The 19167-nt window shown below is 42.4% G+C and overlaps 1 protein-coding gene across 2 annotated transcripts in view; it reads left to right on the top strand.

Moving 5' to 3' along the window:
• Nucleotides 1–1913: 1913 nt before the first annotated feature.
• Nucleotides 1914–19167, top strand: part of adcy6a (adenylate cyclase 6a) — a 33873-nt gene continuing 16619 nt past the window's right edge. The window contains exons 1-3 of one of the 2 annotated variants that reach the window (XM_069722952.1): nt 1914–2127; nt 6442–6689; nt 6822–7761. In XM_069722952.1, the coding sequence (XP_069579053.1) occupies nt 6670–6689; nt 6822–7761 (960 nt within the window). In that variant the 5' untranslated portion in view covers nt 1914–2127; nt 6442–6669. Of the gene's footprint in view, nt 2128–3705; nt 3955–6441; nt 6690–6821; nt 7762–19167 lie in introns of those variants that run through there. The other variant, XM_069722953.1, reaches the window with a different exon arrangement.

Genomic DNA, 19167 nt, shown 5'->3' with positions numbered 1-19167 from the left:
ATTCACTTGTTCTTCGTTCTAAGTAAAAGAAAGATTTCGGACTATGTTCTGGAAATCTGCTACGAAAATCCTCAGCACATTTTTCAGGTTAATCAATTACTTGAAATATTGTTAAATTTATATATCTACAGTATATATTTTCTTTACAAGGTCAACTACTGAATATCAATTAAAGACTTTGAGGTAAACGTTCTTGTCAGAATAGTCCGAAATTGCACCGAAATAAAAGTAATGGTAGCCTACTTTATAGAAGCAGTAACTCCAATATTACAATAGTAACAGCTTGATATCAAAAATGTCCTACCAGTAACTGATCACTGATTAATTTGCTGTATACTGCTCATAAACTTTAAAAAGGAATAAATTGGAGGGTTTAGGTTGTCTTTCCTCTCCTCCTCATCACACTTTCTCCCCCTCTGGGACAATGCTGGAGTTCACAGTTGGAGGTGTTGGACCGTCCGGGCTCGCTGCAGACACGAGTTCACCTCTAGAGGGAGTACCGAGTTACTGAAAGCGGGAATGAGAGAGTGGTGTGAGCAGAGGCGCGCCTGGGCTGAGCGGAGCTGCATTAAACCATCCAAAGTCAGACAGCATGAAACCGGAACTGAGAGGGTTTTATATTTCAAAATAAAATCGTAATTGCATTGAACGGCACCACAAACAGTGCAACATATTAACAATTGATGCAGTAATTTGAGATAAACAACAACAAAAAAATAGCCTAAATGTAGAGTAAACCTGCGTATTTTAGTTTCGTACATACACTACGATGACAATACACAAATGAAATGACAAACATTTGCATATTCTTAGATTCTGGATTTGTCATGAGGGAGCAATGTCATTTTAATAACCTAACTTTTAACCAGGAAAAGTTCTCATAGAAAATACACATTTAAAAAAAAAAAGTATACTTATAAAGGTATACTTACCATTTTTGATATACTTACCAGAAGGGAATTTTACTATTTCAGATACAAAATGAGATATGCACCATTTTTTTAAATTTTTTTTATTAAACTGCCTAAAAATATAGGCTACATTAAAGTTGTTCTGACCTGATTAACAGCCTTTAAAACAGAAATATAAATCCAATAATAATTTAAAAAAAAAATTAAAAGGGCATTTATAAGAGTAGCACTCATTTCCCATTTATGAGCTAAATTTTGTTGGCTCATTTTGCTAATAATCTGTCCATAAATTTGCTTAATCCAAAAAATTTTATAGAGGGAATCAGTATTAACTCTCCAAGTGAAAATAATCCTACCTTTTAGCACCTCTAGACTTCACTAAATAATGGGTTTTTTTTTTTTTTTCTGTACAAAACCCAAAATGTGTAAAGACAATTTATGGTTTTAATATTATGTGTTGTACTATTTCTTGGCTCTGAGTAGTTGCCAGGCAACGAGCCTAGACTCTGAAGTTGGTGGGCAGCCAAGAAGCAGTCTGGAACAAAACCCTCCAATTGTCTTTTTTTTTTTTTTTTTTTACAGTTTGTTTTTTGTACGGATTAAATAAACCAGACAAAACGTGTTGATTAGTGAGTGTTGGAGAGGCTGACTGGCGGGTTTTGGTTACTTTATAGAGTTTTTTTTTTTTTTTTTTTTCCCTGTTTCAGGTCTGCTTTGCTAAGATAAGATATTGCCAGCTGCTGACAGACAGCCTAAAGTATTTATCTTTTAAACGAACGTTTTCTTTAAATAAAATGACACATTAAATGTCAAACTTGCTTGTTTTGGAGTGGGTTTTTTTTTTTTTTTTTTTTTTTTTTTTAATGTTGTGTCGTTACTTTCACGTTTACGTCTGTAGTATTATTAAATGCAAAAAAAAAAAGAAGAAGAAAAAAGGCTTTTGCTTTGAAAGCAACAACCGGACGCGTATTGTTTGTATTTACCCCGTCTTGACAGCGGTGCTTGGAGCGAAGAGGGTCAGGGGGAGGAGAGGCAAGGGAGTGGAGCGAGAAGACGACAGGAGGAGATCCACCACAGGGTGACCAATTTAACCGGACCATCCTTGGACAGCTGGGCTACAAATGGTCCTCCACCCTGGCCGCTCCGACCGACAACCACGCCGAAACGGATTGTCCGCCGCGGTCCTGTCGGGAAATAGAAACAGAAGATGATCTCGGTGAGTCTGTCTTTTTTTTTTTTTTTTTTTTTTTTTTTTTTTTTTTTTTTTTTTTTAAAACTGCGGCTCACTGCACACTGCAGGCCGACATATATATTATATGTTCTCCTGTCACACAAACGTATCACACGTTATTGCATTGAGCCGCTGACGCCTCTGCTTCTTCGCTGTCAATACTCCATTTCTGCCGGAGTGAATGAGCCGTAAGGCCTCTCCGCTTTCACATTGGCGGTGGAGGCAGAGGATACACGGTCACTACATGGTTTCCACCGGCGGCCAATAACAACATATCTGTGCTGGGAAGAAGGATGAGCTGCATCACAGTGCGTTTATGTTTCTTAGCCCAGCTGGCAGTCCTGGAGGGTGTTAAAAGGCTACGTTCACCGGCGGGAGCCGCTTGCAGCTCGCATCAGGCGCTCCTAATGATTCCCACCAGCCGCAGATATTTATTTAATGACATAACAAACTTAACTTGTGCTTTATTTACCATTATATGCACTTGTATGAGATGGATTTGATATTATTGTTCACCGCTAGTCCCCAAAGCCACTGACTGATGCTCAGGAATGTGCAGCAGCAATAACATGTCTATATGTGTTTATTTACCCAAGACTCATGTTTGTCAATACACTAATCCTGCGAGCTGTTGCTTTGCTGCAGACTGAAGGACATTGGCAACCAAAAAAAAAAATAATTATATACATCGCTGACAGAGGCGTGTTTGTGTCCTAACTTGAGCTCCGGGACGCAGCGGAATGGTTTTATGGTCTCTGCTATGGTTGTCACATAGGCCATGGTGTTATGTAACAAGAAGCCTACGCTGTTTGAATGCGGGCCCTCAGACACACACACACACACACACACACACACACACACACACACACACACACACACACACACACACACACACACACACACACACACACACACACACACACACACACACACACACACACACACACACACACACACAGGCCTGCCTGCTTGTGCATGGCATTTAGTATACACCGTCCGGATCGCAAACATATCATCCGCACATGAGGACTCGGGCTGCAGAATGTGTAAAAAAAAAACAAAAACAAAACAACAACAAAAAAAAGCCCATTTTGGGTGCAGCATGCCTTTGATTCCCCCTAAATCCTTGGATCTATTTTTGCATCTGTATCATCTGGAGGGAGCCAGCGGGAGATGCATGCACAGCCGCGGACATGTCTATCCCATAATGAATGACTTAAATGCTCATGCTGTTCGTGGCTCTATAACGCCAGTGTAGCGACCGTCCGATTTGAAAATGCCCCTTAGGAATAATCGGTCACCCCCGCCTACCCCTTCCCCTTCCCCGCCTCCCCAACCCTCTCCTAGCGCCACAGTGGGGGGAAACCGGAGAGCACAGCCAGGCACCATGCAAACGCACACGCCAAGCGACTGGCAGCACCGCGACGTTTGCAAATGGGTATGTGCTGGTCGACCTTGTGCAGGCGAGCGAGGGACGCAGCCGGGGAGGTGGTGGAGGGGAGGTGTGTGTGTTAGAGAGCGATAGAGATAGAGAGAGAGAGAGAGAGAGAGAGAGAGGGGGTCTGGTTCTCCTTGAATCTTGTCGATCCGCTGCCAGAGAGGAGGGATACGGCTCGGACGGATACGTACCAGAGAAGGCGCATCCAGGCGAGATACAGCTTTTCGCTTCAACAACACCGCATGCATGCCTCTCCGGTGAAAATGCCGGTCGAGGAGGCGGCGGCGGCGGCGGCAGCAGCAGCAGCAGAAGCGGCTGCGTTGTGTTTGTGTTTCTCTCTGCGTTGCGTGGAGCTCAGGGCGTCTGGAGGCCTGGTAAGATCAGCTGGTTGCTGAGGCATATGTGAACGTTTTATAATTCAATCAGGTCGAAAACGACCAGTACTTAGAATGAATGATTATACTGCCATGAGGTTATTATATTTACTGTAATAAAAGTGCTGTAGGGTGATTATAGTGATATCAAGACAGATATAAACACACAAAAAAAATTGACCAGGTCAGCATGAACCCACAATTGAATATCACTGAAATGTCCACTTAAAATCCAAAGAGACCATTAGGGGAATATTTTAGACATTTTCTGCTGCATGTAGCCTCTCGTATGAGTCTTACCGTTATTTTCTGTCCTGATTCCTCAACTCAAGTTATCTGCTGATTACCAATCTCATGCAAGTGCTCTCTCTTTCCCTTTTAAAATCCATATGCCTCGCTATGTGAGGCTCATTGGGTTTATCCTCTTGTAAGGTAACATGAAGGCCGGCAGCATTGCTGTCGCTTTAATAATGGACTCAGGAGCCCACCATGACTGAATACAAAGGCCGATCAAAAAGTTCTGGGCCTGTTCCTGTTGCACACGAACAGAGCGCAGCATCATGACGTGCACAGAGCAGGCGGAGGCTATAACCCTCGTGAATAAGTATTCCAAGTTACGTCGCTTGATAAAAAAAAAATCAGTGACCGAGTTACACACGCTTTTGTGACCAGTGGTACGTGGACATTTGTGATTTCCTGACCTGAAACTTAAGCAGGGAGCACACACCAAATTTAGTGTCACATTTTTGGGGAATAGAAACAAGTTACAGGGAGCCAAATCCACAAGTAGGGGTGGTGGGGCGTGATGATTGTGTGGTTGAGCGCAAGAAACTCACCCGTTTTCAACAGGCTGTGTGAGCAGGCGTGTTGTCATGTTGAACAACTAAAGGGCCATTGCGAAACAGTTCAGGTTGTTTGCATCGAATGTTTTCACTCAGACGCCTCAGAACATCGTAGTTGAACTCTGTGTTGACAATCTGTCCCTGTGAACAATTCTGCGAATGTCAAAGTCAAACAACCTGGTCGTGCCACTGCCCCGACTCCATTTGTCTGGTCTCGGACGTTCTGCCCATCCGAAACATGAATGTCTCTCATCGTCGATTCTATTTTAAGCATTTCAAGCATCTCTGTTGCCGGTTTTCCAGGTTTGACACTGTAAATTTGATGTGTGCTCTCTATTCATGTCCACGGAGAAATCACAGACGTACCAGGACCACTGATCAGAAAAATGTCTGTAACGCAGATGTTGATTTTTATCAAGTGATATAACTTGGAGGACTTGCTCGTGAGGGTTGTAGCTTCCCCCTGCTATGTAAACGTAACAATGCTGTGCCCCGTTCGGGTACAACAGCAGCTGCACCTCGTAAATGTAACTGATAACAGAAATATGACCAAATGTAATGTAATTAAATGTGGATCAGGTGGAAGAAGACAGAAGAACAAAGACACTACTTACATTTCATACAGCGGCAAGGGACAACGGGCAATAACAGATATCAACTGAGCATATTCAACATACTTGCAACGCCCTTATATTCATTGATGTTTAGTAAAACAACGTTGTATGCAAACAATATATATTGTTTATCATGTCAGACAGACTGACCAATACACATTTTTTAGAAAAAGACTAACTCAAACACAGAAGAGTATAAAAAGACACAGAGCATCTCTACTTTTGAAGTTTAAGCAGCCAGACTAACAATATTCTAATAATATCATATAGGTCTTTGTTATGGTGTAAAGCTAAAAGGGAAATATAGGCAGCTTCATGTTTTTCTGAACAATATTTGATTTACTAGTGCAGAGATTGTGTCATTTTGTATACACCATTACTGTCTTGACAGTGTCCCGTTGCCCAGCGGAATTCATCTGTGTTTTTCTCTCATCTGTTTATCATTGATTGTGTTTGTAAACAGACTTTGAAGGATCCTTTCTTTGTCTTCAACCCAGCTAATGACAAAATACTCTTGTGTGTTTATACCACAGGCTGTGTTTTTGCATGAGGGTCAAACTGAGTGAGTTCTAGTTCACCTTAGAAAACCCAGACCTAAATGCTATTTTGGGTCAAATCCCTCCCCCCCTCTCCTCTCCCTCATAGTTTTGGAAGCAGATCTTATCCTGTGAAGCTGTCTCCGTTTTCAGACGATCTCAAGTGGGTCTGGTCATCCAGGAAATTAGATTTATGTGCATTTTGCTGACAATATAAACCATGTTATTTCCTGTGAATTTTAGGATCAAGGAGCTTGTTTCTTTGAAGCTATTGGCAGAGCTAAATGTGAGTCAGGACAGTTCATTTATGGTATTAGTATTAGCGTCAATCACAGACTGCAGGACATCTGTATGACTATTACAATCTGATGAGTCTCACCTGATCTGAATTATAAGCACTTATGGCCACAACATGATTACAAATCTACTTGTGCGTCAGCTTGTCCTGTTTGTCATCCTACAATCTTCTGTTTGTGTTTGATTTTTTTCATCTAGACCCAGCAAAAGTCGTGGAGATAGGCCTGGCAGTGGAGACTGGTCCCCTTATTAACCTTGGTCTCTGATCACCAAACATCAGGAGCTTGGTGCGCCCTTTCACCCGTCAGCCAGTCACTCCCACCCTGCGGCACTGCAGTGTGGCTTCTACAACCCCCTCCTCACTTCTTCAAAAAGTCGTCCACGTGGATAAATGAGTGTACCGGCTGTAAGGGAACGGGCTGGGACATGTACCAGAACCCCAACAGGTAAAAGAACAAGTCATACAGCTGGATAGAGGAAGCGATAGTGTTCGGTCCTCCCACATGGTATCAGTGTTGTAGCTGTTATCTGTGTGTGACCTGTTCCTGTGCTGAACGTTCATCTCTCTGCTCACACAGAATGTCCTGGTTCAGTGGTTTCCTAGTTGCCAGAGTGGACGACCACAAGACTGCGTGGGGGGAGCGCAATGGCAAGAAGTCCAAACGGAAGGGAGGCTCATCTCTCTGCAACCCGCGTTACATGAGCTGTCTGCGGGACCCAGATGCTATGGAGCCCCCTTCCGGAGCCCCCCTCCATCAGCACCACCGCGGAGGGGTGGCTGGAGCTGTGGGAGGCGGAGGCAACTTTGGTGTCCGTTGCGGATGGCAAGAGGACCACTATGGCAAAAGGGGAGGGGCTCCCGGGGAAGGGGTGGGGCTGAAATCGGTCGACTTGGGCTTTGAGGACGGAGAGTTAAAAGGGAGGAAAGGGGGATGTAATGGAGGAAGCGGCGACATGGGCGACGAGGGTCCCAACGGCGCGGCTGGGGTGGTGACGGCTGCGGACTGCTGGCTCAGGGTGGTGCGAGTATTTCAGTCAAAAAAATTCCAGTCCCGCAAACTGGAGCGCCTATACCAGCGTTACTTCTTTAGGCTGAACCAGAGCTCCTTGACCATGATCATGGGGGTGCTTGTGATCGTGTGCGGCATCATGCTGACCTTCCACTGTGTCCACGCCGCCCCTCATGTGGCCTATTCGTCAGCCCTGTCGGTGGCGATGGCACTCTTCATGGCTCTTATGGTAGTGTGCAACCGCAACGGCTTCCACCAGGACTACATGTGGATGGTCAGTTATTTGGTGATCGGCGTGTTGGTTTCGGTGCAGGTGTTCGGGGTGCTCATGGTGGCACCCAGGAGTGCTTCTGAAGGCATCTGGTGGTCCGTGTTCTTCATCTACATCATCTACACTCTGCTGCCTGTGAGGATGAGGGCGGCGGTGCTAAGTGGAGCTGTGCTGTCCATCATACACGTGGTCACCACCTGGCAAATCAACCAGGAAGACAAGTTCCTCTGGAAACAGGTAAGAAACGCCATTTGATCTTTTTCTGATTCATGGAGTTCATGAATGAAGTGCACTATACTCTGATCATGTATATTTATTCCTTTGAACCTCACGGACCTTTGGGTGGGTCACTCGTTACAGATGCATGTTGTGTAGCTAAGCACTGTTCCATATAACTTTATTTTAAGGCTCTTGAATGAAAATGTCGACAGCAAATGGTTATATTTGGAACTTTTTTTACCCCTTTAATACTCTCTGTTTTATACATCGGAGGCAAAAAGTTGTACGATTCAAAGAGTGTAACCCATTTTAAAATACCAATACCACAGCAACAATATTAGCAGCAGCAGCAGTAGTTCCTTACTTTGTAATGAGAATGCGTACACAGAAAAATGTTAGTTTCTTTCCTGTTCTGTCGTCTGTACTCGTGCAAACATGTTGAATCTCTCTGTGCTGCACTATTTTTATTGTGAGAGACAAATGAACAAAATCCTTCCAGGCTTTCAGGAAAGAAAATGGTGAATGTAAAAGGGGTTCATGAGGTGTAACAACTAAGGTTTCAGCATAAAGCACGTATTCATGAAAGCATTGCTTATATGTAGCTGATGCCACATTGCAAATATACATGCAACAAAAACAGCATTCATTTTGGGTGGTGTTTCTGGCAACATGATGAATGTACGACCAATCTTTACTCTCCTGAGGGAAATATCTGTCTCTTTAGCTTCCAAATCCATCATTGTGTTCACCAGCTTTGTTTGCCTGCTTTTTGGTGCTGCGCTGAACTGTACAGTTCACAGTGGGTTTGTCAGACCCTTTTTAAAAAAAATTTTAATTTAAAACAGCAGCCTACTTTTGCTGGTCACAGAGTTTATGAGATGAGTGAAACGGAACCAAAGCAAGAAAGTAATGGGTTGTCAAACCAAAACAATGAGCTGAAAGATGCTAAACACTGAGGTGAGAAGAACTTCTGTGTTGGTTAATAATTCTTTGACATCTCTGAGTTTTTTTATTGAGTAGCACAGCTTTAGGTTCCTTCATAACAAGATACCAAAACAGCCATGAAATAATGACATACAGGATGCATGTATTTGGTCAACAATTAAAAAAAAAAAATGGCATCTTTAACATTCATTTTCTATCAAGTCTGATGTATCGTTTTGTATTATTGTTGTAGTGGGTGTGAGACAATGTACAACTGAAACCATTAGCCAATTGATTGATTAGCCCATCAGCAGAAATTAAATTTGCAACTTTTGAATAATCACAAAACTGCTTCTACAACCAAAATATCAAACTTTGCTTTTAAACTTGTCGGTTTTGAGGATTTGCTGCTTTGTTAGACAAAGCAAGCTATTTCAAGAAGTTTCGTTGTGTTTTAGTAAATTGTGATGAGCATGTTGCACAATACCCAAACATTCTATGGACCAAATGTTTAAATGATCATTCTCAATCAATTATACGGCAGATTAATTGTTAATTAATAGGAATGGTAAATGCACACCTAAAACAATATTTGCTGAAGTGGAAATTGGAAACAAGGTTAAAGTAATTGATAAAGTATTGAAATTTATCAGGAATATGAAATTTGGGATATACTGTACAGTGACACGTTATATCTGCACTTTGACTGAACTTGACACATGGTTACGTCCCTACATATCTGGGCACATTTGAAACATTGGCACGGTACATACGATGAGGTGGTGGCATGTGAAATGGCAGCACAACAACACAACACAGTGTATGCTGCTCGTCTGTGCTTTGTTAACATGTTGTATTGCCGTATTTGCATGTGCTTTGGCGCTTATGGGTCTTGCTGTACAGTGTGTTGTTTGTATGTCATGCCAAGGTCTCAGGGGCTCACTGAAGGTCAGTGGGCTGAATGAACCGCCCCGGCTGGACAACTGTGTGTGTGTGTGTGTGTGTGTGTGTGTGTGTGTGTGTGTGTGTGTGTGTGTGTGTGTGTGTGTGTGTGTGTGTGTGTGTGTGTGTGTGTGTGTGTGTGTGTGTGCGTGTGCGTGCGTTGTTGTTGTGTGACAGTGAGAGATTACCATGATATAAAGCAGTATCACTCAGGTCTCTGTGCTCTCACACAAGGGACGCTTTGTACTTTTCTCCAAGGGTGGGGTGATGGGGGGGAGGCCAGAGAGAGAGAGAGTGGGGGGGGGGGTATGGTGGCTGTTTGCCTTCTGTAATGTCTTCGCTGTTTTTACAACTGTTGTTTCTGTTGTGGGGGAAAAGTTATTTGAAACATAATAGGAAGGCCATTACATGAAAACAATAGGTGGATATCTGACTTAATGATCACTGATTATCACTGTAATGTCTCTGCCATTGCTATAACCTATATATTCAGTGGGATATCCTTTCACATGTTGGTTTGTAGCAGAATCTATTCTCAGAAAATAACCCAAATAAGTCGCATTGTCATACCATTGTGAGGATTTATTTTAAATGAATTCTATTACTATTATGAATTACTGAAGATCAGGGCTTCGTGGGAACTCAGTGATAACTGTGTGCTCTGCAACATCATTAATGATATACTGTAGTGTAATCCATCACAGGCTCCAACATTGTTTGCCATCGTGAAGTAAATGAATGTCATGAGATAGCTGCAGCCCAGCAATTCTGTTTATTCCTAAGGTTGTCTGTGTACTATGTGACACACTAATACAGTGTCATCAATCACTGCTTTTCGCTGGTGTGGAAGTATTTCCTCTTTCTCCAATAACTCATTAACCTCACCGGGTTTCTGTTGGTGCTGATGAGTGCAGAGGATTATAAAGTTGTGTATGAGGATCCTCTTTTCACCGTCATCTGTTGTTTGTTGTTGACTAAATTGGGTTGAGTTTGACAGTTCTGGAAGTGTGATTTCGCGTCATGCCTCTTCGATCAGCTGTGAAAGTGTTGGATGTCAGAGAAAGTATGAGATGCTGATTCATCTCCATCCACGTACATGGAATTTTGTTCCTTTTATTTGCATATTAGACTGTAGTTTTAAAAGCTGCTTATAGTTGTATTGATGGATGGATGGATGGATGGATAGTTGTCTTTATACTCAAGTACAATAAGATTTTGCATTGCACCTACAAATGGATTTCAAAGCACTATCAGAAAGCAGCAGTAATAGCAGCACACATTTTCCCAGAAATCCTGTATTTTTTTGTTGTTGATTTTATACTAATAGTTTGTGTGCAGTAAGAGACTAATAAATGCCTGAGACATGAGAAGCACACAAAAATACCCCAAAATTTGGAAAATTCTTGAAAATCTGCCAGCTCCTTCTTCCAAGAGCATGGACAGAGACTCAGGGGTCAATGTCAGTGTTGCTCATTACCACCACATTGGCAGCACCGTGATAACCTCAAAAGCACTGATTAACTACATTAAAGATTGAAGGTGACATTTTTAGCTAACAAACTATTTGATTTGTAAATTTATTTTAGAGATTTTCTGTACTGTCTTGTATTGTTGTGTGAGCTCTCGTCCCTGATTTGAAGAGGGGGAGGCTTGCTTATGTTGCCAGGATGCAGGCGAATATATATATATTCTTAATACATAATTTATGCAAATTGACATTACGCTGGGCAAGATGCCGTGATCATGGTAAAATACAAAATAACATTGTGGATAATTTACAGTATATAGACCAAACTTAATTTAAGACATCTACAACAGTAACAGAAGCAAACGTTAGCTTCAGCCCCTTTTAAAAGAAGGATCATCATGATTTGTTGAGCAAAATATGATTTTACACAGCAACAGAAATCTCATTGCAAAACTTCAAATGAGATTACAGTATGTTCCTGCCTGAAAATTAGTTATACAATGTTAATTCTGTCAAGGATTGTCTGTGTTTTTTCACTGTTGTCGCAGCAGAATCTGTCATGTAAGAGCAGCCGAGGCTCTTGCAGTCATCTTGATGTTATCTGGTTGCTCTATGTGGAGTATTACTTGCTAGACCTCTTGAAATGCATGGCTCTTAATCCCATCAAACCCCTCAAATACACATGCAGGCCATCTGGTTGTTTCCTGAGATCTATTGCTCTTGGCATTGGTTGCTACGTGTGTTTTTACAGCTGCGTACACCAGAATCGAGTGTCGGTCCTCGGATTCACTTTGCGTGTCCCATTGTACACGCTATTGTGCTATAAACTGTAACATCTCGCAGTTAGAAGCACCTTGTTTTAAAAGACTTAAGAAACAAAGACTGGTTTGTAAAAGAGACGTTCTCTTACGTGTCAGCTGTTCCGTTTTTATGTCATCATGTCTCTGATCCTCAGACTCCATCAGCTGAAATCAATTAGCCGTAGCTGTGCAGTACGCGCACACACACACACACACACACACACACACACACACACACACACACACACACACACACACACACACACACACACACACACACACACACACACACACACACACACACACACACACACACACACACACACCAACCATCTCACGCTTTGTTATGGTTGACGCCTCCCCTCTTCGACCCCATTGAATGTTTGTCAGAATTGTTTTTCTTGTGGAAGTGACATCACTAAACAGTGGTCCTGCCTGCATGTGGGGGTGTCCAGTTCAATGTGCATACCGACATGTACTGCATGTTCTTCTGTACAAGATTAAATCAGATTTATGCACTTTATTTTGCACAATGAGCACCGCCATTTTGCTTATCAAGGAACTTTTGGGGGTTTTTTGTCACAGAAACTTCTCGTAGTTGCACATTCTTCACCCCCAGAGTTATTTGCTTTATGGTCCTTGACAATGGCGGCCATTGTTGCGTGGATGTTGTTGACACAAGTGCTGTGAGAGGTCAAAGACTGGTTCCTAAAAATACCTGGCCCTTGGCATTTCTGCTAACTGTTGCGTCACGTGGAACAGTCTTATCAGAGCCTGCGTCAGACCAACAGGCAGGTCAGTCTATCTCTCTTCTTCTCTGGATATTCACATACTATGAAACACACACACACACACACACACGCACGCACGCACGCACGCACGCACGCACACACACACACACACACACACACACATACACACACACACACACACACACACACACACACACACACACACACACACACACACACACACACACACACACACACGGTTAGAAGGTTAGAGGTTCCTAATATGATCTTTCAGCTCTGACCACAACAAAGATGGTGAGTTAAGACCTGAAAATAGCACACAGGGTCAGATCAGGCCTCCGAGTTGACCCTCACTCAGGGGACTCTTATTCAAAGTATGTTTCATCAGATTAGTGAATAGGGTTTGAATAAGAATTTGACTGTAGTAATGCACTCAGTATATAGGCGAGCCATCTGTGGTCTCACGTCAAACTTTCCAAACAGCTGTTTACTCAATTTAAAAATGTCCAGGATGTTAGTTGACACAGAGAACAGATGCAGTTCAGTCAGAGCGAAACTCACACCGAATCGACTGCATCAGCTGTTCGCAGTTTCCCAGCAGCTCCCGGTGCTAGAATAACCTTGTGCGCATCGCGCATCGAGATCTGAGACTTGGACCTCGGTGGAGGAACGTGTCAGCCTGTGACGATCACCTGTGCAGAGCTGCAGCTATAGAATGAGGCTCCTCGTATAAGGGAAGGGAAGAAGCAGCGAGGCGGTGCGATGGGAGGAGAATCTGATATTCTCCCCACGCAGTCCTTCAACAGCCTCCTTGATAAATAATTTGTGTGTTTAACTCGGCAGCAGCATTTTAACGAGGATACCTGTCACATGTACGCTTCGCTCATGACCGCGATGGGTGCTGACTGACGGGATCACACACACACACTCACACACACACACACACACACACACACACACACACACACACACACACACACACACACACACACACACACACACACACACACACACACACACACACACACACACACACACACACACACACACACACACACACACACACACACACATCATAGCTTCAGTCAAAGGATCCACAGAGGTTTAGGAGTTGATACACCAAAATGTGACGTGATCTTTCTCTGTTTTAACACATTTCACTTGTCATGTAACTGCTTGTATCTTTTTCATGGTCACAGACACATAAATGTACACACACACACGCACACACACTCAGACACACACACACACATATATGCCAACACCACCAGTCAGCCAATCCGTGGACCAATAAGAGCGCTAGGAACGGAGTTATCAGTTTAGCATCACTTCTGAGACTGATGGGGAATAAACAGCATTGCTAAGTGTCTCCCTCAGTGCTTGTGTTGAGTTGGTCCAGGGGTTGCCATGGAAACAACTACGACTCAAGCAGCCAAGACCCAGTTTGGTAACCGTTGCCTCAAGTAAAGATAAAAAAAAATAAATAAATTTAGAAATCAGGTCAAAATTGATTTCTGCCGTTCATTTCTCCTTCTGACAATCAGAAAGCTGGAGGGGCGCTGGGGGGGATGGGGTGGAGGGGGGGGGGGTCAGAGGGGTCCTGAGCTTTCTAGACAACGCTGCTGTTCGGCTGCTCGGGTAGATTTGTGCTTTGTTTTCCTCCCCCCTGCTGTCAAAATGAGACAGTCCATAATTAAACATAGCGATGACAGGGAAGAGGTCATATCAGTGGTGGTGGTGGGAAGTCGAGAGGGAGGGATGCACAGGATGTTGTTTGCCAGTTGTCTGGTTCAGAGACGCTTATCTCTGGTCAGCTCGCTATGACTGTGCATGTTTGTAGCCCCTGTGGAAACAGTGCACGATGTGTTTTTGGCCTCAAAGACACAGTTTTTAAAGGAAGATCATCGATTTAAATAATTGACCTTGTATGGTTAACTTACTTATACGAGTTGCTTTCCCTCACGCAGATAATTGGTTTTTATCGCTAATTAAAACCCCTTTACATTCCTGTAATGTTGACATAACTCCTCATAGAGGGTTCTTGTGTAATCACAGCAGTTATCCCTCAACGTGTGGTCTGTCCACAGTACGTGCAGCCTAATGTCTTTGCAGGGGTCCCATTGCATTCCAGAAAAACCTAATAATATTGTAAAAAAAAAGGTTTTGAATTCCTCAAGCATCCCATTTTTTATGCAGATTCTGTTGCCATTTAACTAGAAACACTTTTTCCAACTCCGGTGCCAGAACACTTTAATAGTCACACTCTCTCCACAGAAGTCACACCCGCCTGGTTGCCAACAGAAATGTGTGTTGTGTAGTTTTTCCAGTGTGAGGACCCCCAGCTTGTCAGTGTTTACAGACACGACTGAAGAATAAAGAGTTCCAACATTAGCAGTGTGAGCAGGATAACTGGCTTTTCATTACAAGTAATAGTTTGTGACTCGGCTGTGCATTGTTTCTATAATGTTTATGTTCTTGTGTTTTATTGCAGAGCCTCTGAAACATTCAAAGATGTTGAAAACTGTGAAAAGATAATAAAAACCAACAGATAAAATTATTAATAGAAATCTGTCATCAATTATACTTTCATGTTGATGAATAGAATTTTTTTTTCTTTAGTCTTTCTTTAGTGTATTCTGTGTTTTTTTGCTTTAAGAACATGTTTGTTGCAAGAAAATATACTTTGACTGCCTTTCCAAATAAATGACACTTTTTGGGAGCAAAATCTCTTGCTACTTATTTCCTGTTTTAAAAGAAGATAGAAATAGTTTCACTCACTCATTGTCTATGTGATTTATCTTACACATCACATTTATGTAGAGAACAATAAATAATTATACAATAAGTGCAATATTAGACTGAGACTCACACTCTGTTTACTGTAAAGTGAACTATCCGCATATGACATTTTTGGCTATACATATTCGCATGATGGAAAAAACACTACTTTCTACTAACAATCCCACAAGACAAAGTTAAAGCAAAGTTTTTAAAATTTCAATTTACTACCTTCCTGGAAAGTAAACTGTTGTTTTATTATGGGAGACAGTTAATGATTGAATGAGATTTTAGACTCAGCATGATCAGATCTCTTTTCACTTTCGGTTTTTAGAAAAGACAGAAAAGGCACTCTGTGGACTTTCCATGTGCTATTAGATTCATTTATCTATGACATTTACACAAGTCAACAATTCCTGTAGCATTTTCTATCCCATTTCACAGCTAATAAATGTGCAGGTAAAGACCGATGATGAAAATCCACTGTTAAAAGTGGATTAAATCAACAGAGAACAATGGAAACCACTTTAAAAATTATGAGTTTCATGAAACTGTTGTCATTTAGAATATAAAGTAAAACCATGAGGTAGGGATTAGGCAGTAAATATAAATAAAGGCACACCCGAATGGTAAGGTTTTTTTTATGTTTAAATGACACTGCCTTATGTCAGTCACAATAGTGACAGAATTTAGAAACTTAAACTGCCTATAAAAAGTTTGATTGATGTTGTCCTGGAAATGTCTTGGGAAGGATTTCCTGAGAAACTCTGCTCTGCTGTTCATCACAAATTTAATCTAAAAGGTAATAGACACGACAGGAGCTGACAGGAAAATGTACTCCACAGTATTCTTTGTTTTCTGCAGTTAAAAAGCTGTTTCATGTGGAGGGACCGGATACAACATGGGAGAAAATCCCCTGAGCAGCGAGGCTGGAGCTCATTCCCCCGACCTCTGTCCCCATGTTTCATGATCAAATGAAGGCATGAAATACTCCCAAAAACAATCTTTAAAAACAGAGATGTTTTATGTGACGTAATAATTAAATGTCTACTTGTGCTGCGTCTCAGCCGCTTTCCTCCAGACAGACAGTGTGTAGACCACCCAGCTGAGGGAGCCAGCAGAGTGAGCGGGCGGGGCTTGACTATTTATCTGTTGATGTGGTCCTGGTCATTTCAGATAAGGGCAGCGTGAGCTGTGTGTAGACACGGGGCTCGGGCTGAGTACACAAACCCAGCGGCGGCCTGGCACCAAACACATACACACACTCTTTCACAAAGGGTGTAAGTGACACTGAGCACGAGTCAGAGTGGGAGGAGGCAGGAAAAAAATAAATGAAATGAAAGTATATGGAAATAAACAACCGACGCTCTCGAGCAAAGATAAGGGCCGACCTGGGGGAGAGACTCTTATGTTTTGAGACGAGGAGAGCGCTGCCATTGTGTTCGGGGGTACGAGAGCATGTTTTACAGAGCCTGATCTAACACAGATGTTCTAAAGAGTTCCAGATGCTCCTCAAAGGCCGATGAGCTCTGACTTGCACTCTCGCTGGCTCCGTTTCAATAACAATATCCCATCAGTCATTGTTCCCTCTGGGAAAAGCTCTTATAAATTCAGTGTCTTGTTCTCCACGGTTTTCTGCGAAGTACTGTCTCACTAAATTATTTTTTCCATGTCAACTTGAAATATTCTCAGTATATTTAAGTGGCCTGTGAGTCCATGACAGCGCCAAGCTATTTAAAGTTAAGCAGTGATGACAGGATTAGTAGATTAATTGACAGTTTGTTAAACTAAAGACAGGGATTGTCTAACTTTAGAGTTGCAACAAAAGGCTCAACATCTTCTTCATATATTGAAGCAGTGTGCACCGAGCTGCATTACTATGAGTCATATTTGGCTTTTTAAAAGTTGTGAGGAAGGTATCTGTCCGTTGTTTTTTCCTTCTCAAAACCACAAACACGAGCAAAGTTGTGAGGAATTGAATTACCAGTGAAATGTCTGCAATCTTTCGCATGTACAACTAACTAAGCTTACGACCTGAAGTAGTAATTCAGTGTTACTTACGCCGTCAAGAGTTAGCAGATCATTAAAAACATTACTCATGTTACGTTTTGCAAATCCATTGTATAGTATTTTTTTCAGTGTGTGGAACTTGGTTGGCAGCTCTCTCTCTGTGTTGGATTTTGTAGAAGTTCAGACTGAAGTAACTCCATCATGAACAGAGATAGACAGATGCCGCTGTTATATTTGTTACATTTATAATGCTGAGTTGCTCTAAACTGGAATACAACAACAGTGCTGTTTATTTCTGTGTCTTCTGCACGTATAAGCTGCTGATGACGAGGCTGGGACATGTCGCTTTAGCCTACTTGTTTTAGCACAATAATACGTACGTAGCCTTCAAGTGGCCATTTAAGACCCGTTAGCTTATCGAGCTAACACGAGCGTATTTAGCCAGCTGGCTAAAGCCAATGAAATCTTAAATTTTTTCGTCCAAATAAATAGTCACGTACTAGAAAACGATCCGTCTGCTTTTGTCTATGTTTGTCTGTTTTCAAGGACCCACTGATTTAAAAAAAAAAAAATAAATAAATACTGATGGTAAATTTGCCTTTAATCTATACAGAGTACTGTTTGTTCCATACAAGAGCCAAAAGGTTTGACAGGTGTAGGAAAAGGTTGGACATCCCCTGAATTGATCCATTAAGACTTGGACTCATATTAGGAGATAATGTGTGACATTTTATCAATTCAACAATTAACTGATCAACCGGTAAAATAATTGTTGGTAGGAGGTTAAACTGGAACATCCTGAGAAGACAGCATGTTCTGACGGAGGCTTGTGGCTCAGTCGGTAGACTGGGTTGCACGCTAATCGGGAGGTTGGTGGTTCAGTCCCCGGCTCCTCCTTGTCCGCACGCCTAAGTGTCCTTGAGCAAGACGCTGAACCATCGATATGTTGTAAGTCGCTTTGGGTAAAAGAGTCAACTAAATGTAATGGCGTAACGAGTCTGTAAGACAAAAGTCATCAGCCCGGCCCGACACCCACCGCCCCCCCCCACCCCCTCCCACCCTTGGCCGGTCCCCCCCACGCTGCACCCTCCCCGAACCTGGGTGGGGGACTGCAGGTCCTCGGAGGGAGGCTGAGGAATGTGGGTGATAGTTGCTAAGTGAAAGCTGCGCTGGCATCTCTGATAATTCACAGTCTCTGTGGGTGTGAGTTTCGGACTAACACTAAGCAGAACCTTTCACAAGACTGAGAAAGAAGCTCACGCAGAGAGAAGGAGAGACGCTTCAACAACATCAAGATATATATATATATATATATCTATATATAGATATATATATATATATAAAAATCATCATCACATCTCGCACAGGAGGCCTCTAATGACTGCTGGCTTCAAAGTTAGCTCTTTTACCGTTAATATTAAGTCAGGAGAATGAACATAATACCTGCATAGACCTCACAGCAAAGCTTGTTTGTAAACTGACTGGCTGTCTGATTAGGTTCAAGAGATAAAGCACGTGTCTGGGGAAAATGACGGGTAGTTTCTTACTTATAACTGAACTAAAGTGCGTTATGGCGTAAAGTACACCCTTTTTGGCGCCCAGTTTCAATATCTATTTCACTCATTTCATCTCACGGTCTTCTGTCATCTCACATCCCCTCGAAGGAGCCTAAATGAAGTGGTGAAATAGTATTACCATTTGTAGGTGTCTGACACGGTCTGGTAGTGTGCACACACACACACACACACAC

This window comes from Brachyistius frenatus, unplaced genomic scaffold, assembly GCF_029030835.1.
Source record: "Brachyistius frenatus isolate BFR_SWC_R1_liver_20210118 unplaced genomic scaffold, ASM2903083v1 Contig_309, whole genome shotgun sequence".
In the NCBI taxonomy this organism is placed as follows: Eukaryota; Metazoa; Chordata; class Actinopteri; family Embiotocidae; genus Brachyistius; species Brachyistius frenatus.
The sequence above is the reverse complement of the archived record's forward strand: the minus strand, read 5'-3'. Positions and strand labels throughout refer to the sequence as shown.